The 24306-nt window shown below is 49.1% G+C and overlaps 1 protein-coding gene across 1 annotated transcript in view; it reads right to left on the bottom strand.

Moving 5' to 3' along the window:
• C2H10orf90 (chromosome 2 C10orf90 homolog) overlaps positions 1–19101 on the bottom strand; it is a 202257-nt gene extending 183156 nt beyond the window's left edge. Inside the window, exon 1 of the mRNA XM_029932775.1 lies at positions 18765–19101. Within this exon, the coding sequence (XP_029788635.1) occupies positions 18765–19004 (240 nt within the window). The 5' untranslated portion in view covers positions 19005–19101. The remainder of the gene's footprint in view (positions 1–18764) is intronic.
• Between the last annotated feature and the right edge of the window lie 5205 nt (positions 19102–24306).

Raw genomic sequence — 24306 nt, forward strand, 5'->3', positions numbered from 1 at the left:
TGAATCCCGTCAGGAGCCAGAAGCTGTGAACTAGCAAGATCTGAGCATCGCGGGTACGATAATTCTAGAACCTTCCATTTACAGAAGACTGAACACTTCACAAACCACGTCTGACCCCCACAAGCCTGTCACAGCAGCTCAGCCCTAACGAGCGAATATGCTATTGTTTCCCCAGTTTGTGTGGTATCTCCCTTCAGGACACCTGAGTCCTCACCACAGATCCATAATCCCTCATCTGCAATTCTAAAATCCACAAAAGCTCTGAAATTTGAGAGTTTTCGTTTTCCTCTGAGTTTGTAGAAAACTAATCTGACAGGCAAACCTTACCTCAACTAACCTGAGGCTATTTATAATATTAATTTATTCCATTTAGTGTGAATATTCATGCATTTTATTGCAAAAACATCAGTAGGCTTATCCCACTAGAAATGTTGTGCAGTATCACTTTTCTGAAATAAAATTAAGAAATCATCGTTGAATCCCATTTGGCCCCCAGAGTTCTGGATGGAGAATCATGGATTGGTACAACAGACATTTAATACACTTGCCAGCCAGCCCCTGGGTTCAGGTTTTCCATACATGCCCTCGTCCAGGCCCCACAAGACAGGCGGGATCTCTGTGTGTGATGGATATGGGCGCTGGGGTGCGGAGACACTGAGTAATTTGCTCTAGGTCACGGAGCTGTTAAATGCCAGAGCCAGAACCCTCTCCAACTGGAAGACAGTGTCCTCGGCACCCACCATATTAGCACGTGCGTGTGCATGTGTGTGCACATTTGGGGGGCGGGGGGCTTTGTAAAGCACTCAGCAAGTAAAAGAGGGACCGGGCAAAAAGAAAGAAGAGAGAAGAGAAAACAGCTGGAAACTTCTAGGCCCACGCAGAACCCTCCCTTCCTCCAGTACCTCTGCACTCTGCCTCTTCCTCGTGCGTGCCTTACAGAGGAAACAGAGGGAGACTCCAAATCCATTTATATCCTAAAGATCAAATATTTCTGGCTGGGTCCTCTCTGTAGAATGATGGCAGACATTGTCAGAGTCCGGAAAAAGGGGGGGGGGGCATTTCTTTTCAGCATCCAGGGGCTTCTCCTAGGGGATGCTGGAGGCCCTCTAGAAGCCACAGCAGGCCTCAAGGATGATTCCAGCATGGACTGAGGAGGGGTTAATGCCGCCTCTTCGGGGGCTCAGATACACTCTCCACGGTTAATCTGGATGCATGACTGATCTCTGCCAGCACTGCATGTTTGTATTCAGTCTTCTGAGTTCTCTCCTGCAACAATAATCAACGTCAGAGCGGTGTTTGGACCCACAGTGGGTCTCAGGCTGATGCACCCCTGGACCTATAAAAACTCAACACTGGATTTGCCACTCTGCCAGGAGTCCCTCCTCACGCCTCATCCCTGCGTGTTTACATCTGGCTTAACTTCTTCTAATCTAAAATAAATCAGCATGAAAAGCATTAGATTTTTCATTTAGATTCTCAATTGCCTTTGATTATGGAGATAATACCCCTTATCTGATTGCAAATGGCGGACGGTTCCCTTGGGAAAATGCCTCGGTCTCTCCTTGCTTCTCCTTCACTTTTGTCTCCAAGGCTGGAGTCGGATGGGGTCCTGGTTTGAAAAGGAGGCAAATCGGGACGTAAGGAGGATCCGTTATTTCCATCATCCCTCCTCTGGTGAGTCTCCCAGGGGGCAGGTGGCCTTCCAGGCCGCCTGATGAGAAGTGGCCGACAGAGACTTCCGCTCCCTTCTCACACCGGGGTGACTGCAGACCCCGTCTGCAGGGACAAATGAGAACAGCAGTGACGAAGCACTTGGCTGGAGATTTCTATGCAAACATCAGGCGTGGGGGGGAACGAACGCCATCATCCGGGCATGTTAATTACCCAGTTACAAAGTCAAATTTAGCCGCACTATTTTGTATATCAAAGAGGTAGATTTCCCCTGATTCCTTAAGTATTCCTTTCAGCTTGTTCTATTATGTTTCCCATCATTTGCAACATTTTCTCTTCACTTGAAAATGTGGGCGGAGGAGTCCAGAAACTGAATCCATCTCCTGCACCGGGCGGAAACTTCTTTGTAATTGTTGACTGTCACTGTCTACTTTTTCTCAGTTAGAGTCCTAAACCACTCCAAGTCCTTCAAAATCGAACACAATGGAGTCACCCTGACTGCGGAACGCCTCAGAAAGTTCTGAGGATCCAATCGCCCACGCAACCCTACAACTTTTCACTCCATTGCCGTCTTGTTTTTCTTCTTTTCAAAAGAACAGAACCAAAAAACGGGAGAGGGGCTAGGGTATTTCCTGTTCTCTGGCTCACCTGCTCACACGGGACTCCTCCCCTGGGTCCTTGGAGAAAAGCCTCTCTATCTCACACGGTGGCTGCTTTCTGCAGGCGTTTTTTGTTTTTCCGCCTAGACTGGCAGAAAGCAGTCGACATGGAGCCCTTTCACACCAGCTTGGAATTAGAGAAGGTGATGACTTTTACTTAGTGAGGAATAGCAGACTAGGGTCCTCGATGGCTGGAGAACAGAGTAGTAACAACAGCTTCATGATAGAGAGCTTACCAAGTGCCAGGTACCCTGCTAAATGCTTCCTGGGCATTACAGGATCTCCATGGCAACACCAGAAGGAAGGAACCACTGCCACTGTAGTGGTGAGGAGAGCCATTCTCAGAAATCTCCTTCATGATGGCATCTCTAACAGTATGAGGAAGAGCTAAGTGTTACTGCGCTGCCTCAGTGAGCCTGTCTCTGCCCTGAGCACTTTTCACACCCCACTTCGTCCAACCCCACACAGGCACCAGGGGAAGGGGCTGCTGCCAGCTCCACTTTGGCCCTGAAGGCGTGGATCCTGGAGAAGGTAAGGGTTCACGCAAAGTCAGCATCCGGAAATGGCCGAGTTGGGATAAAAATCTACATGTACCTGAATCGGGGGCTGAGCCCTCACCTCTCTGCTGCCCCAAATGAAGGTTATCCACTTAGTTAAAGTGCCAAAGGTTGTAATGGAAACTTATTACAGACACACACACACACACACACACACACACTGATTCCAGTTATAGACATGGCAGACTTAGCAGAAGTAAAGTGGCAGAAAGCAGATCAGGGGTTGCCCAGGATGGAGCTAGGGGAAGGTGTTCAGTGCAAAGGGCCTGAGGGAAATTTCCGGGTTGTCGATGTGCCCTCCATCGTGATCTGGTGCTGGTTACATGACTGTATGCGTTTGTCAAAACAAAATGAACTGGACGCTTATAAAATGTATGAATATTAATGTATGTAAATTGTACACGAGGCTGACTTTTTTTAAAGTGACATGAATAACCTCCAATTTAGCTTAGAGTTTCAATTCACCACAGAGTTGGTGAGAGAAATGAGAGAGAGAGAGACCCTGACCTCAGAGATCTCATCATCTAGTGAAAGAGAATCCTCTGAATGCGTTTATAAATACAAGTTCAAGTTCGTGCAGGGCCAGCTTCGCAGGCAGGAGACCCAGGCTGTGGGCCCAGGGACCTGGACTCAGAAGGGCCACATATAGGTTTAATGTCGTCATCTTGAATTTCTTTTAATTGTTTTAAAATACACAGAGTATAATTCAGCAAAACCAAGTTCATTCATCAGGTTGTTCGATCATCACCACTGTCTGTCTCTAGAACTTTCCCATCCCCACAAACTGAAACTCTGTACCACTAAACAGTAATTTCCCACTCTCCCCCCCCCCAGCCCTCGTAGCCAGCCATCGACTCTCTGTCATGGTGAATGTAACTACTCCAGGTCCCCCGTGAATGGGGAGCCGATCAATAATGGTCCTTTTGTGGCTGGCTTATTTCATCCACGTAACTTCGTCCAGGCTCATCCACGTTGAAGGCTGGGCTTCCTCTTGCTGTGCTGATAATGTCCTCTCACGTCTACACATTTCTTGTGGCTGATGGAGTCCAGTTTATCAACGTGTGTCTTCTGTAGCCAGTGCTTTGGTATCGCCACCTTGAATTTTTATATAGTTTTATCTCTGAACTTGTGTTTTAAAAAAAATTTTTTTTAATGTTTTATTTATTTTTAGTACAGAGAGAGACAGAGCATGAGAGGGGGCGGGGCAGAGAGAGATGGAGACACAGAACCAGAAGCAGGCTCCAGGTTCTGAGCTGTCAGCACAGAGCCTGACGCAGGGCTCAAACCCACGAACGTGAGATCTGACCTGAGCTGAAGGCGGAGGCCTAACCAACTGAGCCACCCAGGCGCCCCTGAACTTGTGTTTTGTATGTGAAATTCCATGGGACAGTGGAGCACACGAGGGAGCAGACGACAGGTCAAAGGTGCATGTTTCCTGATTTCCTTGCTGCCCCGGTCACAGATGGTACTCAGGCACCCCTCACACACAAAACTCTGGTCACCCTCCCATGCACGGAAGTTCAGCAAGACCCAAAGGGAACAGAAGGTGAGCCCACGTCTAGAGTCCAGTAAGCCAAGGGCAGATGGCCCCAAGAGGCCACAGTTCCCACTGCATTCTCAAAGTGCAGAAAGAAGGCAGTGGATTTCTGGGAAACATGAATGAACAGGAAACCTTATCATAGCCTTTTTTTAATTTTTTTTTTTTGAACTAGAGAGAGCATGAATGGGAAGGGACAGAGAGAGAGACAGAAGATCCACAGTGGGCTCTGTGCTGACAGCAGAGACCCCAATGTGGGGCTCAAACCCACAAACCGTAAGATCGTGACCTGAGCCAAAGGCCAACGCTTAGCCAACTGAGCCCCCAGGTGCCCCTCGATCATATCCTCTCTTACTCATTTTATGTCCTCCTGTCAGCCACCGGCTTATGCTGGAGGTGACGGCTCCCAAGGAGAGAGCGAGACGGGACTCCTCCGCCTCCTTCTCTCTCAGCCCCCCTTCACTCAGCAGACAACTGAGGCAGTGTTGGTCGAATGAGATTCTATCACAGAATGAGATAAAAATTTGAGTTGATTTTGCAGTATTTCCATTGTTCTAACGAGCATGAGATACATACATGCATGTGTGGGATTAACACAATAAAAACCGTCATTTCAGTGATTCCACATGTGAGTGAAGGGCTTTTATATTTGTGTTCGAAGTGGCATCAGGCAGGGGCACCTGGGTGGCTCAGTCGGTTAAGCGTCCAACTCCTGGCTTTGGCTCAGGTCATGATCTCAATGGTTTCATGAGTTCGAGCCCCCAGCTGGGCTCTAGGCTGGCAGTGTGGAGCCTGCTTAGGATTCTCTCTCTCTCCTTCTCTCTCCACCCCTCCCCCACTTGTGCTGTCCCTGTCTCTCAAAATAATAAACTTTTTATTTATTTTTTTTAAACTTTTTTTTAATTTATTTTTGATACAGAGAGAGACAGAGCACGAGAGGGGGAGGGGCAGAGAGAGAAGGAGACACAGAACCGGAAGCAGGCTCCAGGCTCTGAGCTAGCTGTCAGCACAGAGTCTGATGCGGGGCTCGAACCCACGAATGTGAAATCTGACCTGACCTGAAGTGGGAGGCTTAACCCACTGAGCCACCCAGGTGCCCCAATAAACTTTTTAAAAAGAGAGAGAAATGGCATCAGGCAATCTAAAGATGAACATTAAAATTCACGGAAATAATTTAAAAATCTTAATTTTTCTTCACTTAAGCCAACTTTCAAGAACACACTAAAAACCATCAGGGCAAATCAAGAGAGAGATGAAGGAAGGAAGGAAGAAGACACACTTCAGGGCCATGATGGCTATTTCTGCCTACTGTTCTCACACGAGGGCCATGTTCATTCTGCACTGGCCCCCATAAAGGACAGTCAACCCTGAGATAGCGGCTACATGCCATGGAACTATTTCATGCAAAGTCTTCATATTTTTGTTTCCATGTATTCCCAAGCCCTTCTCTGCATATCCATCAGCCTGAGACCCCACCCCTGTGGCACGCAGGGCCCAGCTTACCACCGCCTAGAAGAGGTGTCCTCCACTGCTACTGAGCAAAGAGAAGCAGCCATTCCAGAACCAAGTGCTGAGAAGCCGTCCAGAACTCATGAGTGAGGAGTTGAGCACATATGTAGCTAAAATGATGGGTTTCATGACTTTCCGGGACCAGAGGGCTGGATAGGGGCACCTGACCCTCATCAGAGAGTCGCCACTTAAGGCTGATGTGCTCGCCACTGGCGGTGGACAGATTTGCTGGGAAGATGCTTCTTCAATAGAAAATGGCAAGCAATTTGCTGTCGGCTTTCAGGACATAATTCCCCATTTGTCTTCAGCCCTATTTGTTTCTCTGACAATTATTATTCCTAAACTCTCGATGCTTCCCAAGATGCTTATTTTCAGAGCTGTCTTAAACTCCTTTCTGAATGGAGAAAGGATATGAATTAGAACCCCAGAGAGAAAATTAACTTCTGTATTTGGAAAAGGGTGATGAAACAAGGGTCCTCCATTTTGGACCTTCCCTCGGGCTCCGCAAAGCTGAGGTCTGCCCGTCAATCTCTGCAAAATGAGTGAGTCTGGAAGGAGCCTAACAAAAGTCCTCCTGCATCAGGGGAAGGCCCCTTGCACGCACAAGGTCCTCAGCCGTCACCTACTCTGGCCCAGGTTTTCATCTCAAACGCACGTCCTGCACTTCTGTTTATCCACCCATCCATGTACGCGTTCATTCACACGCGTGTCCCAAGGGATGTGGTCCTGGGGGGCATGCTGGTGAGCCAGAGCAGGTCAGGGGCACTTTCCTCATGGACCTCCTCCTAGACAGAGGCTCCAACCTACGTGCCTTCAATTCCAAGGCCTCCTTCCATGTCCTTTTCTCCACAGATACATTTAAAATAGAGTGTAGCCAGAATGCTAAGATGGCCCCCAAGATCCCCACACACCTCCCACACATTCTCTTTCCTTTCACTGTGAACGGAGTCTGTGATTACAATGGGTTCTCACTTCCACAGTGAAGGTATGTAGCAAAACAGGCTTTGCAGGTAGAATTAAGGTTGCTGATCAGCTGATGTTGAGTTAATCAAAAGGGAGATGATACCAGGTGGGTCTGGCCTAAGCAGGTGCATCTCTAAAAGCAGTCAGAAAGATTCAAAGCAGCAGATGGTCCTTGTATCCATGAAAAAGCAAACATGTTGTAAACCGCCTGTGGCTGGAACCACGTGGCAAGGGCCTAAGGACAGTTTCTAAGAGCTGAGAGTGCCACCTGACAGCCACCAAGAAAATGGGACTCAGCCCTACAACCACAAGGAACTGAATTCTGACAATAACCGTGATATAGGAAGAGACCTCTGAGCCTCAAATGAGATCACAGCCTCCTGTGACACCTTGACTCAGCCTGAGGAGATGTCAGCCGAGGGGCTAGCTAACCCACACCAGCTACTCTGATCTACAAAACTGTGAAAGAATAAACAGGTGTCATTTTAAGCCAACTGTGCGGTCATTTATTTTGCAGGAATAGAAAAAATAATACAGAAAGCAACTGCCTTAGTTAATTCTACATGGTGACCACGAGGAAACAAACCTATTCCTTGCACTCGAGAGCCCCGATGGATAACGCTGTGACCACCACTGGGAAACGATGAAAGATACAGTATTTAACAAGGCATGGGCCTGTCTCGGTGATCTGGCCTCTGGTAATACATATACTAACACGCAATGCTTTGACGTGCGCCCCGTTAGATTGGAAATTTTTCAGCCATTATTTCTCCAAATCATTTTCCTGCCCTCATCCCCTCCCCACCCTTTCTGAGATTCTAATTATATGTGTGTTGGATCTCTTGATATTGATGTTGTCCTGAGGTCACTTGGGCTCTGTTCTCTCTCTCTCTCTCTCTCTGTCTCCCCGTTTCTTCCATCTCTCCAACTCCCTTCTTCCTTCTCCTCTCTCTCAACTCATTCCTTTAGCTCTCTTGTGTTCAGTTTGGAAATTCACTGAACTTTTCTTCTGTAGCATCCAATTTCCTGTTAACCCCATCTAGTCAAATTTCCATTTCACTTAGTGTCATTATTTTTTCTTCTTTATCTGTTCTATTTGGTTCATTTTTTTTTAATCAACTATTTCTTTCCCCATGATGGCAATATCTTTCCTTAAACCCCTGAATTTAAAGGGAAAACAATAGAGACGCCTGGGTGGCTAGTTATTTGAGCACCCAACTCTTGATTTCAGCTCAGATCATGATTCCAGGGTCATGGGATTGAACCCCATGTCGGTTTCCACATTGAGCGTGGAATCTGCTTGGGATTCTCTCTCCATCTCCTTGTGCCCCCCTCCTCAGCTCATGTTCTCTCTCTAAAGTAAAAAATAAATAAATAAACAAAAATAAAGGGAAAACAATAGTTTTATAACAGCTTTTTAAAAACATCCCTGCTGGGGCACCTGGGTGGCTCAGTCGGTTAAGCCTCTGACTTCGGCTCAGGTCAGATCTCATGTTCATGGGTTCGAGCCCCACATCAGGCTCTGTGCTGACAGCTAGCTCAGAGCCTGGAGCCTGTTTCCGGTTCTGTGTCTCCTTCTCTCTCTGCCCCGCCCCCTCTCATGCTCTGTCTCTCTCTGTATCAAAAATAAATAAAACATTAAAAAAATTAAAAATAAATAAATAAAAACATCCCTATTAATTCCATCGTCTCTGTCATTTATAAATCTGTTCCTCTTAATCATGATTTCTCCTGGTTAAGTCCTTTGAATGTCTAGTAAGCTTTGTCTGGATGCTAGATATTTTTAATGTTATACTATTACTTGCTGAATTTCGTTGTAATCCTTTAAAGACTGTTGAACTCTGTTCTGGAAGCTCATTAGACTGATTCTCTCAAGAGTTGTTTCTAATGTTGTTATAGGATGGATCTAGACCAGCCTTTACTCTAGGGCTAACTTAGCATACTTCCAAGGCCTGACCCTTCTAGAATCTCTACTGAATTCACCCTGTACTCAGTGAGGTCTTTCCATCCTGGATGGTGAGGATCTTAATGACCCACTGCTCTGAGTGAGTTCTAAGAAGTGTTCATCTTAGACCTTCCCTGTAGCTGTTCCTTCCTTGTTAGCTGTTCTTTGTCTGGCCTCATGGGTTCTCACAGCACAGGTTAGTTTTGAGCCACAGACCCAACTTCTGAACCTCTTTCTCTGCCTGGCTCCCTCGTCTCAGAAACTGTGCCCTGCAAATTCCAGTGCAATTCCAGCGACCACGGCTTCGCTGAGGAGTGGGCTTTCTAGGCTGCCCCCCAGGAATGTCAATCCTTCCGCCTGAATGTCCTCTCCACCTGTGCCCCCATAGTCTTACTCTCCCTGCTACTCACAGGAAACGCCCAACCTTCCATGAAGAACATGCCCAAATGTCTCCTGTCCTGTGCATCCTTGCTGAGCTCTCTGGGCCCGCGGCTCAGTGTAGACACCCTGACGCAGCATGCACCGGGGTGACTGTCTCCCTCCCCAGGTGATAAGCAGGGCCAGGAACCCTGCCTTTTGGAGGTCTGTGTCCCCAGCACCTCGCACAGCTCCTGGCACAGAGTAGGTCCCTGATAAATATTTTTTTAAACAGGTCAGCCCAACATTTCCTCTTTAATCCACTTGTTTTACCAGAAAGGGACATGAATGGGAGACAGCACGAACAGAAGGGAGTGGGCACCATGCGGGACCGAACGACCAGAAGGAAGAAGGGCTTGGTGAGGAGCCATAGGAAGGAAAGATTTCTAAAGCAGACGGAGAGCAGGTGTATAACTGCCTCTTTCCACCTAATTCCAGCACAGCTGGTTTTGCCTACAGCCAATGCTGAAGACCCCTGGGCTCCTACCCACTGCTGTCAGGACAGGTGCTGCCCCCCCCCCCGTGTCCCCGCCCCCAACACCACGTCCAGACCTACTGAGGTGGGCCCTCCTGCTGCTCCTGTGTCCCCATGCAGCCTTCCCCCACTATCGGGGCTCACAGAACTTTCTCTTTGAAAAAACAGGGCTCGTGTGCCTCACACAGCTGTGGGGAGGATCAAGGAGGCAGTTCAGGGATCGAACAACAGCCCCATTTGTTCCAGCTCCATGTCCCGGGGATCCTGGCACCCGGTGGCCCAGCCCTGTCCTCACTGACCGCGCCTCCCCTCCCCCGCTCCACGCCCCTTCACCCGTCCTCTCAAACAGGCGAGTCCCATGGCTTCTTCATCGTTTCCCTGGTCCTTGTGATCGGAAAATAACGGTCTGGAAATCCCAGACCACGGTTTTAGTCCTGCGTCGGAGTCGCCTGGATGTCATGTGAAAAACAGGAGCTTCTGGACCTCCGGCTTCCCAGAGCCCAGGGATCTACATCCTTAGAACATTCTCCTGAGGATTCTGGAGGACACTGAAGCATGAGGGTTCTTCCGTCCTTCCTGGGCTGGTAAACTCCTTCACATCCATGCAGGTCTTCTAAGGGAGATGCATCTTCCAGAGAAAATGCCATCAAACTTCCTGCCTTAGCCCTGGCTCTATCGGACACAGATCAAGTGTGTAGGGACTCACATCCTCAGTAGTCTCTTGTCAAAAGTGGAATTTGCAGCTGACCACAGAACTCGGTGGGCTCTGAGCGGAAACTGTACGTTCAGCTCAGGGTCCACTTGCTGACTAATGTCTGAGTTGCTTGGGGGATGGAGATGACCCTGAGCCAAGAGCATAGTAGGTCCTAAGTCCCTGTCGCCTGCCACTCTGACCATGGAGAAGAAGGGGTGGGGATGTTCACCCCAATTTAAAGAAGCAGCCTCCTTAAAGGTTATGATCATGGGGCGCCTGGGTGGCTCAGTCAGTTAAACGTCAGCTTCGGCTCAGATCATGATCTCGTGGTTTGTGGGGTCGAGCCCCACATTGGGCTCTCTGCTGACCGCTCAGAGCCTGGAGCCTGTTTCAGATTCTGTGTCTCCCTCTCTCCCTGTGACTCCTCCTGCTCACGCTCGCTCTCTCTCAACAAAATTAAAAACAAAAAACATTTAAAAATTAAAAAAAAAAAAAGGTTACAATCAGGTTGGTCCCAGGAACCACACCGTTGTGTCTCAGAGCAGGGCTGTGGATGGCAGAAAATGGCACATGGGAACCTGACCAGCCATAACTCACTTGTATGGAATGGGCTCTGTGCCAGGCCTGAGGCTTAGTCCTTTCTATGATCTCCCTTAATCCCTATGGCAAACCCAGGAGGCAGATGTCATCATGCTTCCATGAGCACAGATGGGGAAACTAAGGCTCAAAGAGATCAAGAAACTTTCCAAGGTCACTCACCTAGCATGACCCCAGAAAGACTCAGCCCAGCGCCCTCACACTCAGCCACACCACCCCATTCATCTCCCACTGCCCCGCGCTTGCTTCGGCTGAGATGTGGACGCGGGGCCCTACGCGTCCTCAATTTCGTGATGGACGTCACCACGACAGTGTCAGACCTCAGGAGACGACACGTGTTCCAGGCCCAGCTCCATGTCCCCGGTAACAAAACATTCATAGCGCAGCTAATTTGGAGACCTCGTCGCCAGAGGTGTTTCCCGGTACAACAAAACTGATCTCAGCCCTCTGACCCCTTGGGCCTTCGGAAAACCTTGTCCTCTGACGTCCAGCCCCCCAGTGCCACACCCAGGGAGGGGCTGAAGAGCGGGCAGCACTGACGCCTAAGAGTGGGCGCTTCATTGTTTCCGTCTTCCTGCATCTGAACGGAGACCACCAGCCACTGTCAGCGGAGGTGAGTGGGTGAGGCTCCTCCTGGAGGAGGACAGGCTCGGGCAGGAAGCGGGTCCTGCAGGTGAGGCAGGGGTCCTGATCTGTCTGTGGGGTGGCAAAGCCAACTGAAATGCTGATTGTCCTGGGGCACCTGGGTGGCTCGTCAGTTGAGCATCTGACTAGCCCAGGTCATGATCTCACGGCCTATGGGTTCAGGCCCCATGTTGGGCTCTGTGCAGACAGCTCAGAGCCTGGAGCCGGCTTTGGTTTCTGTGTCTCCCTCTGTCTCTGCCCCTCCCCTGCTCATGCTCTGTCTCTCTGTCTCTCTCTCAAAAAAGAATATTAAAAAAAGAAATGTTTATTGTCCTTTGTCAAATGGCCTTTTCTCAAACCTTTTTACATGGAGAGCTCAGTGCCTTCACTACAGACAGAGCCACCAGCAAATCTGACAAAAATCTCATGTGGAGGCCAAGACTTCAGGAAGAAAAACGAGACTCTGAAGACTCTGGTCTGGCGACATCTCTCCTGCTTGGTTTGGAAAAGGTAAATCATGTTGCACCCTTTGGTAACTGTGAGAAGAAAGGGAATGTTTGTTTTACTTCCTGTCTCGTCTCACGGATGGCTTCATTCCCTAAAGAAAGTTATCTTGAAGCCCAAGCACCGAACACTTGAGTAGTTTCGTCTCCTATGACCTAACAGCTTACCCAACGGCTGGAAAATGTTCAGCAAAGCCAAAAGCGGCATTTCTCAATGCCGGTGGGACATCAAAACCAGCCCGGAGACGCTGATACGGCCACGATGGAGGAAACAGACTAAGGCTATGAGGCAACAGCGCTCAGACACTGGGTGAAAAGCAATGGGCGTCTGTGATCCTGGACAGGAGGGACATGAGAGTAGGGAGCCTGACCCCACCCAGAGGAAGCTTCCAGGGTCAGGAAGAGGAGGGAGAAACTCAAGAGAGCCATGAGCCTCAATGAGCGGAGGAGGCAAACAGCACGACTCGGAGAAGGTGAGCCAGCCAGAATTTGGGGGCAGATACTGAAAAGGAGTGAACCACAAGGAAAGAAGAGTTACAGCAACCAGCAACGGGTCCCTCCAGTCTTTGGCTGAATACTGATTTTCGCAGGTTTGAGGAAAACCTTCACGAAGCCAGAAAAAGAACTACCAGGAAGTGGTAGGTCACATAGTTCCAGGATGTTACCCAGAGCTGGGAACAGTTCACGTTCCCAGTGGCCCTGGAGGAAAGGTCTTGCCTACGCAGGGCGTTAATAGAGTCCTTGAGAGTGGGGTTAAATTAGCCTAGACCAGGGCTGCTCAGCCTCCACACTGCGAACATTTTGGGCTGGGCAGTTCCTTGCTGGTGTTGGCAGAAGACTGAGCTGGACAACGCAGCAAAATGAGCAGCATCACTGGGCTCTGCCCAGTAGGCATCAGAAGCATCCACCCCCAGTTGTTGAAACCAAAATGTCTCCTGATTTTACCAAATATCACCCGGAGGCAAAACCATTACTGATTGAAGACCAATACTCTAGACTAAAGTCTGCTGAAAAGTAAGCCTCAACAGGATCAGACTGTTTTCAAGTAACTTAATTCTCTTTCAAGGAATACAACAAAATCAAACAGCTGCCCCGGGTCACAATGGCCTTGACTGGGCCGTAGACATGGGCAGTTTCTTGAAGTTCACCAAAAGGATGAGCTAAAGAAGATGTGGTATATTTACGCAATGGAATATGAGTTGCGATCAAAAAGAATAAATCCTGCCACTTGCAACAACGTGGATGGAACTAGAGTGCGTGACACTAAGTGAAATAAGACAGTCAGAGAACGACAACTACAGCATGATTTCATTCATACATGGAACTTAAGAAACAAAGCAGGCGAACACAGGGAAAGGAAGAATAAGATTAAAGCAGAGACAGGCAAACCATAAGAGACTTTTAAATATGGAGGACAGACTGAAGGTTGACGGAGGGAGGTGGGGGAGGGGGAGGGGCCAGAAGGGTGATGGGCCTTAAGGAGGGCGCTTGTTGGGATGCGCACTGGGTGGCATACGTAAGAGATGGCTCGCCGTGTTCTACTCCTAAAACCAATACTACCCTGTATGTTAACTAGCTTGAGGTTAATTCATTCATTAAAAATAAAAGTTTACCATAAGGAAACAACCCAAACGTCCATTGACAGATGAACAGATTTTTAAAACGTGGTATATACATGCAAGGGAATATTATTCAGGCTCAAAAATGAAGACAATTGTACCACTTGTGACAACATGGATGAATCTAGAAGACATTATGCTGAAATAAGCCCATCACAGAAGGACAAATACGGCATGATTCTACCCATATGGGGTATCTTAACTAGTCAAACTCACAGCACAAAAACAGAATGATGGTTGCCAGGGGCCGGGGGAGGGAAAATGGGAGAGGCTGGATCAGAGGGTAGAAAGCTCCAGTTATGCGGCATAGAATGTCCAGATTAGTAAGTACAGAGCTCCGCCCTGCCACAAGGTGCCTGTAGTTAACGATGTGGCATTACACACTTTATAGTAAAAGAATGGGTCTCACGTTAAGTATTCTTGCCAACAACAACAACAACAAAAACAAACAAACAAAAAGTAACATGCAGCAATCTCTATCAAAATGACACCAGCATTCTTCACAGAGCTAGAACAAACAATCCTAAAACTTGTATGGGACCAGAAAAGACTCCGAAGAGCAAAAGCAATCCTGAAAAAGAAAAAGCCAAAGCTGGAGGCATCACAATCTGTATTACAAAGCTGTCATCATCAAGACAGTGTGGCACTGGAACAAAGAAGACACACAGATCAATGAAACAAAAAAGAGACCCAGAAATGGACCCACAAACATATGGCTCACTAATCTTTAACAGAGCAGGAAAGCACATCCAATGGAATAAAGACGGTCTCTTTAGCAATAGTGCTGGAAAAACTGGAGAGCGCCATGCAGAAGAGTGAACCTGGACCACTTTCTTACACTGTACACAAAAATAAACTCAAAATGGATGAAAGACCTAAAGTAAGACCGGAAGCCATCAAAATTCCAGAGAAGAAACCAGGCAAAAACCCCTTTGACCTCGCCCGCAGCAATTTCTTACTCAACACGTCTCTGGAGGCAAAGGAAACAAAAGCAAAAATGAACTACTGGGACCTCATCAAAATAAAAAGCCTCTGCACAGTGAAGGAAATAATAAACAAAACTAAAAGGCAGCCGATGGAATGGGAGAAGATATTTGCAAACAACATACCAGATAAAGGATTAGTATCCCAAATCTATAAAGAACTTAATCAAACTCTACACCCAAAAAACAATCCAGTGAAGAAATGGGCAAAAGACATGAATAGACACTTCTCCAAAGAAGACATGCAGACGGCCAACCGACAGGTGAAAAAAATGCTCAGCATCACTCATCATCTGGGAAATACAAATCAAAACCACACTGAGACACCACCTTGCACCTGTCAGCGTGGCCAACATTAACAACTCAGGCAACGGCAGATGTCGGCGAGGATGCGGAGAGAGAGGATCTCTGTGGCACTGCTGGTGGGAATGCAGACTGGTGCAGCCGCTCTGGAGAACAGTGTGGAGGTTCCTCAAATAATTAAAAATAAACTACCCTTCGACCCAGCAAGTGTACTACTAGGTAGTAGGGATACAGATGTGCTGTATCGAAGGGGCACATGCACTCCAATGTTTCAGCAGCGCTATCGACAACAGCCAAAGTACGGAAAGAGCCCAAATGTCCATCAGCAGATGAATGGATAAAGATGTGGTCTACATGTACAAAGGAGTACTACTCAGAAATCAAAAAGAATGAAATATTGCCATTTGCAACAACGTGGATGGAACTGGAGTATGTTATGCTAAGTGAACTTAGTCAGAAAAAGACACATATCATGTGACTTCACTCATATAAGGAATTTAAGATACAAAACAGATGAGCATAAGGGAAGGAAAGTAAAAACAATATAAAAACAGGGAAGGGGACAACACATAAGAGACTCTTAAATATGGAGAACAAACAGGGTTACTGGAGGGGCTGTGGGAGGGGGGTGGGCTAAATGGGTGAGGGGCACTAAGGAACCTACTCCTGAAATCACTGTTGCACCGTATGCTAACTAACTTGGGTGTAAATTTAAAAAAAGAGAGAGAGAGACCAAAAAAAAGTAAGCAGAAGAACACAAGGAAATACTTAGAGACAATGGGTATGTCTATTACCCTGATTATGGTGAAGGTCATGGGCGTAAGCATAGGCCCCAACTCATCAAAATGTATACGTTAAATGTGTGCAATTTTTGCATATCAAAAAAAAAAGTTTGCCACGATTCTTATATTCAGCTAGAATTGAGCACCACTGCCAAATCCCAAAAAAAAAAAAAAAAAAAAAAAAAGAGTAGGAAGATAGAAATCATAGAGGTTTTGGAAAATCTTAAAAAGCATGGCCAAAAGGCGATTACCAAATACAGAAACTTTCTCTGGCTCCGGCTCCTCTAATGATTAAATGTAATACATTTACAGGATGAGACTTGGCTTGCACTCTCCAGCCTGAGCCTACCATCAGAAAGTTCCCCACCATCAATTAGAAGATATAAGTACATAAAGTGCTTCCTTCCGGCCCTAAATTGGAAAGTATCCACATTCTGCTTTGGTGAGGACTCCCACTCAGAATGCGGCCACGCCCGCAACACTGACGGCGACCAGTTCAGTCCTGGCTCTTTTTCTGTCTGCAATTTACCAGGTATCTAAGCAAAGCAAGAAGGGCCCTTTGTGTTTTTAACAGTTTGGGGCATTTTGCAGTCAGCAGGGACCAAGGCTTTGCAAACAAGGATCTTCAGCACCCTCGCCACCATCTGCTTCCCATCCTAATTGCCTTTCAGACAACGGATCTGGTGTTAGTTCCTATTACAAAACAGATTCAGTGGCTTGACCATCGCTGGGACAGAGCAAGGATGAATCACTGCTCATCTCAGATGAGAGGCAGCATCTCTAAGTGTTAACGCAGCCCAAGACCAAGGCCACAGTTTTAGAGAAATGCCAGTTTCAGATGTTAAACTCAGCTCACGCAGCTTTGTAAGTCATCGTTGGACGGACTTGAAATCCATAAGGTTTTTGCAGAAACAAAATTTCCAAAATGCATTTTTACTGGAGAAGCTGCTAGTTTCTTTAGCCTGTACCTTTGTGCACTGAGAGTTCATTTAGGGACCTTGTTCCACCCTCCCCTCCTCCCCCCAGGAACTTCATGCTCACAGTCCCGACAGGTTAACGGATGGCCTTGGAGTTGGCAAGAGAGAACGGGTCACTGGGGCCAAGTCTAACAGGGACCAGAGGCTGTTAATTAGGCTCTATCATCAGCTCAGCTTGGAAACTGACTTCTTCCTGGACCCCCTAATCTGAATGATATTGACGTGCCCCAGGGGGAATAACATGAATAGTTCAATGAATATGGAATATTTTAAATTGTGAAAAGCTTGCTTCTAACAGAGCAGAGCTCAGGAGTAAGAGGCGCAGGAGACACGCTTCCTAGGTTGGTTTGCAAACTTGGCCTGCCCTTGAGCAGAGTGGGCCCGGCCTAGACCGCTCCCCAAATCACAGACCCAGTGAGGACCCCCAGCCGAGAAGCCGGATTGCCGCCGGAAGGTCTCAGACTGAGTTGACCACAAGACCGGAGACTCCAGGTTACTTTCAGGCAACGGGCACACAACCTCCAGTTGTTGGCTGTACCTGGTCCCCACAGGGGTGCGGGGAGGGTTGATGGGGCCACAAGAAAGGGTCAGCTATGACTGCCAGAGTACTGAAAGTTTTTACAATCTCCTGCAAAGATATGCTTTTCCACACTGTTACCTTCAGTGTTGCTATAGGAATAAATGAAGCTTTATGCATAAGAAATGAGGGACACAAGGGTTGCTGTCATTTACGGTTTAAACTGGAACCAGGAATCCTTCTGTAAAATGCAAAACGATATAATTCAACAAGTTTTCCTCTCTCAGGAGGCCCGAAAAATAACCTCAATGAAAATTATACTATGATAAAATTCTGTCCCAGTCTGATTAATTACTTGTGAATAATAATATCTCTGGTTTCTTCCAATTACATTCTAATTGCACACCTTTCCTCTGGTTGATTGGGCAATGAACTAATGAACAACTATTACTGAATTTAATTAACACCATTATTTCTGTGGCCTTTATATCTCTGTTGTGAACATGGAAATTCACAATCCCAGGGCTGGAGCTGGAGGAAGTCAACCTTTTAACCCTGCAGAACAGGTTCTCACGTTGCCCCGGAGAAGGGAGCCCAGGGTGGGGAACGAAAGATCCTGGAGTATTTACCAGCATTTGTGGGAAGGCCTTCCTGACAACGGCATCGACATTCAGAGCGGCCACCATTTCATAAACCATGAGTAATTTGCATATGCGTTTATCAAAAGAGGTAAGTGAGCTATATGAGTCAATTACAACGACATTCACAACATATTCCATGTACGATAAAGAGCTGATCAGATTTCACGCGTGTTTACTTTCTGAAAGATACGGCTTGTGGCTTATACTAGCTCCGGAATGCAAATATGTCTCGAAGTGACGTGCCTGTCCCACTTGGACCTTCTAAACACCAGAGTTCTTTTTTTCCCTCACAGAGTAGCTTCTGTTTGAAAATGAGAGCTCAGCCTCGGAAAAGAAAAGACCGTTCTTACAGGCCTAGCTTAAATCATTCTATTTTAATTCGATCAAGGCAAGTCATAGATATTTTTCTGCTGTTATAACACACAGAAAACACATAGAATTTGTTTTCAAAAAGACAGAGGATTCTGAACCTACAGAGCTAGGCATCCTTAACTCACAGAAATAGACTGCGATTTCTAAATGTGGATGCGCGTTAACTCGGTAGTCGCTATTAAATGTTCGCAAGTGCAGATGTGTGTCCTGTGTAAACTACACTCATCCAATATGCCTCCCCCTTTCCCAAACTCAAAGAAGAGATGATGAATGTGTCTCTTCCAAATTGGCCGGGGAACGCTACACACAGATGATTAATTTATCAGACCAGATAAAACACCCGAACTGTCTGCCGATGAGTGCCTCCATTCCTCCACACCGGACTGTGTGCCCACCTTCCTGCCCGGGCTCGCCCATACCTCATATCTGCTGGCTGTCTGCTCAGCCGTCTTCAGGCCTTGATACATACGGATGACGCAAACTTTGGCTCTTCTCTGCGAGGGGAACCAGTTCCTCTTCACAAAATCCATGACCATGACATGGTGTTTCAACTCTGTACTAAATGCTTTTATCTGAAAGGTCCGATGCACGGCCGCTTCCGCAGGGCGGGCAGCGTGCCCCTTCTGATGCGTTTTCGTAGGAATTTCAGAGTGCTGCATGGCACTCGGAATCTTGTGACTTCGGCTGGCGAGCCTGGCAAACACAATTTTCTTTGTTTGATCCAGGTATTGAGCGCAGCGGGAGGGACTTGGGAAGGGCCCTGGCTAGGGCCTCTCCCGCTGGTTCCCAACTCCGGGGCTGGCCGTGCCCGGATCCCAGCTGCAAAGCATGTGCGATGTGTCTGTGCACAGCTCGAGGGCGACCTTTATGTGCCTTAAAAGTACCACGTCTGGCTGCTGTCCATCTGTCTCCGGGCTTCTACCTGTGTTCTCAGGTCACTCAAAGTCGTCTCTGGTTTCAAAGACCCGTTTCTCTCTCCCGCTGCATTCAGGTTCTGGGCGCAGCGCTCGCCAGTTCAGCACATTCTCGGTGTCGGACCCCCCAAACCCAGAGGAATTATTTACAGGACTGCACAAAGGAACCCGGAGTGAGCACCGCTGCTTTTGAGAATTCCTGCTTTTTCCTGTCAGGGCTGAAGGGAAGGAGTGCGGACTCCTGCCGACACAAAGAGCGACCTCAGCCCCGGAGAAGATAAGAAACACGTCCCAGGGAAGAAGAGAGCCGGGCACAGAAGGAGCGAGGGCTGCAAGCAGGCGCTGGAAAACAAGGCTCTTGTTAGGAAGCACTGTGTCCCTGGGGAGGGCGGGGGGGGGGGGTGCACTTGCTTAGTGACGGCTCTGGTCCCAGGCCAACCATGCAAAGTCCCGGCGCCACCCCGAGCCTCAGTCTCCCATGAGGGAAACTGGCTTGATCACACCTGCCACTCACAGGGAGGCTGGGAGGCACAGGTGAGTGAGGCAGGGAGGAAAGAGCAGCGAGCTCCACGGTCCCACAGGCGTCATCTCCAAAGTGCGGCTGCATGATCTCCGCACAGTCCTCTGTACACAGAATGTAGTGAAGGTCTACACGACGCCGAGAATCATTGGCTCGTGAATCATCTGGAAATGTGGGTGTGTGGGTCTACACGACGCCGAGAATCATTGGCTCGTGAATCATCTGGAAATGTGGGTGTGTGGGTCTACACGACGCCGAGAATCATTGGCTCGTGAATCATCTGGAAATGTGGGTGTGTGATGTGCTCCTTTTCACGTGACCTCTGGGGACGGTTTCTGCTAACCTAGTAATTTAGAGGAGAAAATGACAAGCCTTGGACCAAGGGTCAGGCCAGGAGAAATCCAATGACACGCCTGGTGGCAGGGACTCCCTCTTGGCTTCCAACACAGAAGCCCCTGGAACAACCCTCCGGCCCCACCTGAAAGCTGTGGGGGAGGCCAGATGAAGAAATGACTCCAGACGCCTTTCCTGAAACAGGGTCAGTCCCTGGCCAGGACCACACCCCTCCTGCTGCGGCAGGGCTGGCACTTGGGCGGGGAATCTAAACGTCCACCTTTTGAGGCACTGGGAATGTTGAAGCTGGGAATTAAAACACTGGAGGAGAGGGAAAAGACTTCAGACATAACTTAGGCCAACCTTCCCCGTGGGGTGTTAAGACATAGACCCACAGACATTCACTATGATCCACGCAGTGAAGTGGGTTCACTGTTCCTTAAGCAGATCACTGTGGGTTCTCCCTGCGGTCCTGCCAGGGACATCAATGAGACTGTCAAGTCCCAACTGGTGGTGGCATGGGTCCCCCAGGAAGGGCCACACACCAAGATTTAAGCCCAAGTGCCAGGCTGGACACTCCCCAGTGAGTCAGACCATCTTAGATTGGGAAGCTCCATGATAAACAGCCAGGGAAGAAATGTGAGCAATAGAGAAATAAGATTAAACCAGGACAGCAGGGGAAGAGAGCATCCACTTGGTTCTCCAGGGGCTGTGGAGGCCATTCCCCAGGTCCAGACAGTCCCCATTTGAACCAGCTCCTGCTGATGCCTATCTGTCCCACCCAGTCATTCTTTCAAGCCTGGAAGTGAGGGAAGGAAGGAGAGAAGGGATAAGAGAAAGGAAGTGGGGAGGGAGGAAGGGAGGGAGAGAGGGAGGAGAGAGTGGAGGAAGAAAGGAAGGAAGAAAGGAAAAGAAGGAGGAAGGAAGGGAGGGAAGGAAAGGAGGGAAGGAGGGAAGGAGAGAAAGAAGGGAGGCAGGAGGGAGGGAGGGAGAGGGCAGGAGGAGGGAAAGAAGAAGAGCCTCTCCTATCAGCACAGCACTCCAAAGGGCCCCATGTGACACAGAGGCCACCAAACGGCCCCCATCTCACTTGCCTTGGGAGCCGCTCTGAGAAGGCTGCTGAGCCGCTGGCCGCGGGTGACAGCCGCTGGCCACGGGCAGTGCCGGCCGGCCGCGGCTGTAGAGACTCCCAAGGTCACCAAGGCTGTAGGCGGCTCTTCCACCCCCCAAGGCCACGGGCAGGATCTGGGCTTCAAGCTGCCACTGCAGCCGCACGAGAAAGCGTACCGTGACCTTGTGCAGGTCTCCAGAATCCCCGGTCCACAGCTCTGACAGGAAACCTCAGGACTGTCAGATCCGACAGCGGAAGTGGGGGCCCGGAGGGAGGGAACGAGCAGCTGGGGAGTGGGCCCCCCCAAACCAGCATGTGATTACGGACAAGCCCCTTCCCATCCGCCTTCAGTCCCTTCATCTCCAAACTCCCTGGCTGCTCTGCCGGCCCTGCGGGTCGGGCCTGTGGGCTGTTTGGGGACAGAGCAGAGAGCGGCCCCCCGCCCGGGACAGGCCTCCCCAGGAAAGGCAGCAGACCCCCTGCAGATGGAGGCCTCCTCTGCCCGGGCCGTTGACAAGGGCTGGGGGGGGCGGGCTCACACCCTCTGTGCAGCCTCGTTCTCAGCAGGGCCCCCAAAGTCGTCACTGCACTGCCCAGAGCTCCCTGGGGCACTCACAGCGTGGACCCTGCCACCAGGGGGAACTGCACCTCGCCTCTGCCTCAGTGTCCCCTCTGTCTAGGGGGTGACAACAGGACTTTGCCCCTCGGGCTCCTGTGAAGACAGAAGGAGCTGGAAGTGCGCAGGACAGCCCAGCGCTGGTGCCAGACAAACACCAGCCGAGATCACCCCGGAAGGGCAAGCACCTTCAGAGCGCTCAACAGCCAGACACAGCCTTTTTTTTTTTTTTAATGTTTTATCTTCATTTTTGAGAGAGAGAAAGACAGTGTGAGCAGGAGAGGATCAGAGAGAGAGAGGGAGACACAGAATCCAAAGACAGGCCCCAGGCTCTGGGCTGTCAGCACAGAGCCCGACGTGGGGCTCGAACCCACGAACCACGAGATCATGACCTGAGCCGAAGTTGGATGCTTAACTGACTGAGCCCCCCAGGCGCCCCTGACATATTCTTTTAATAAGGCCGGAAGACCGCTCAGGGGAACAGGAACTGAACTGGACACCGTAAGACCCAAATTCCAGGACGCGCTCCCCCATGCAGCCCCAAGTCGCTCAGGTGGAGAATGGAGACAGCGTGCCCGGGGCAGACCATGAGCCTCAGAGGTACATGAACATTTTAGAACATATACGTACTTTAGAACTATTCAAAGGCAAGCGCGTAATGTCAGATTTAAAAAACAGCTCAAGGAGGACATGCCACGCACAAATGCACACGAAGCCAAGGTCACATCTAGCGTCACAGGAGAATGGCATCAGACAGCGGGAGGCCATCTCACGTGCCCGTGCTGCCCAAAGACACTGGACACGTGGTCCGCCCAGTGCCCTGCTCTCTGACTCTCCCCCCAGCCTCCACCCCGCAGAGCTGGCCTGTCTCAAAAGAACACCTCGTCTCTGACCTCAGATGGCTGGCTCAGGGGTGTGCACCCAGCCCAAACGGAGCCGGTCAGAGTCCGACCTAGAGAATCTTGGGTCCCGGAACTGAGCAAGAGTGGAGGCTGAGGCCACAAGACGGCATACACGGCCACTGCTGGGGGAGGCAGCAGGTGTCCGGATGGTTCTGGAGTCCTGGCTCCTGCCTGTGGGCTCAGTGAGAGACTCCAGTATCTTTTTTTTTTTTTTGAAGTTTATTTATGTATTTGAAGTGAAACAGAGACAGCACGAGCAGGGGAGGGGCAGAGAGAGGAGGAGAGAGAAAGAATCCCAAGCAGCTCTGCACAGTGCAGAGCCCTACGCGGGGCTCAAACTCACAAAACAGTGAGACCATGACCTGAGCGAAATCAAGAGTCGATGTTTAACCAACTGAGCCACCCAGGCACCCCAAGTCTCTAGTATCACGATACTACCTTTTCCTTTAGGCTGATGCTATTTGAAAAAAAAATTTTTTTTTAATGTTTTTTATTTACTTTTGAGAAACAGTGCGAGCAGGGGAGGGTCAGAGAGAGGGAGATACTGAGTCAGAAGCAGGCTCCAGGCTCTGAGCCAGCTGTCAGCACAGAGCCCGACGTGGGGCTCGAACCCATGAACTGTGAGATCATGACCTGACCAGAAGCCAACGCTTAACCCGCTGAGCCACCCAACTGCCCCTGGGCTGACACTATTTGAATCAAGTTTCTGTCACTTGCAACCAACAGAGTTTGGGCCAAGTCCTTGAAAATTAATTCGTTTACTAAACAAACGCACACAACACGCCTGTGGGTGCCAGGCACTGCCAGGCGCCAGACACACACAGACAAAAATAACACGGCTTTCTCGAGGAGCTCCCTGCTCGGCAGCAGGACACCTCGACAAGCAGTTCCTCGGAGCCCGGGAGCGTGTTCTGGGAGGGAGGTTCCCACCACGCTGACAGAGACCCAGAAAAGCCCTCACGTAGGGAAGGATTTGGTGCGGAGTCTTGAAGGATCAGGGATGTGAGGCCCAACCCCCGTGGCTGGCCTTGCGGGGGGCCAAGGTCAACGGCAGGACATCACTTTTCACCTTCTGTTCATACATTTTGTCATAGAGCACGTGGCCAAAAATGGGGCAGCCCAACTGAAACCATATTTACTGCAAATAATCCCCACTCTATGGAAAACCGACTTTCTGAGTCCTTAGCTGTTTTTCTTTTCTTAAACCCAGTAACTCAGTCAACTAAAAAGTTAGATCTCTGACCTTATTAATGTCCTGCAGAAATTCTATTTAATTTCCCTAAATTGGTCCCTGGGGTGACGGACTAAAACTGAAACATTGGTAGCAATCGCTATCCAATGACACCAAATCAACATAAACGAGCCTTGAATGTATTTAGTGTTGAAATATATGTGAAATTAATCTCTGATTTCTCCCTTCCCCCCGATACAGCATGGAGGCTGCACAGGATGTGCAGTGAAATATTTAAATAATGAATTATTCAAACAGAAAAGGAACTGCAGGTACCTGATGCCAGAAATTCATGCCTGTGAATTCTTAATCTGTTCTCCAGTGGGATTAGCAT

This window comes from Suricata suricatta, chromosome 2 (genome assembly GCF_006229205.1).
Source record: "Suricata suricatta isolate VVHF042 chromosome 2, meerkat_22Aug2017_6uvM2_HiC, whole genome shotgun sequence".
In the NCBI taxonomy this organism is placed as follows: Eukaryota; Metazoa; Chordata; class Mammalia; order Carnivora; family Herpestidae; genus Suricata; species Suricata suricatta.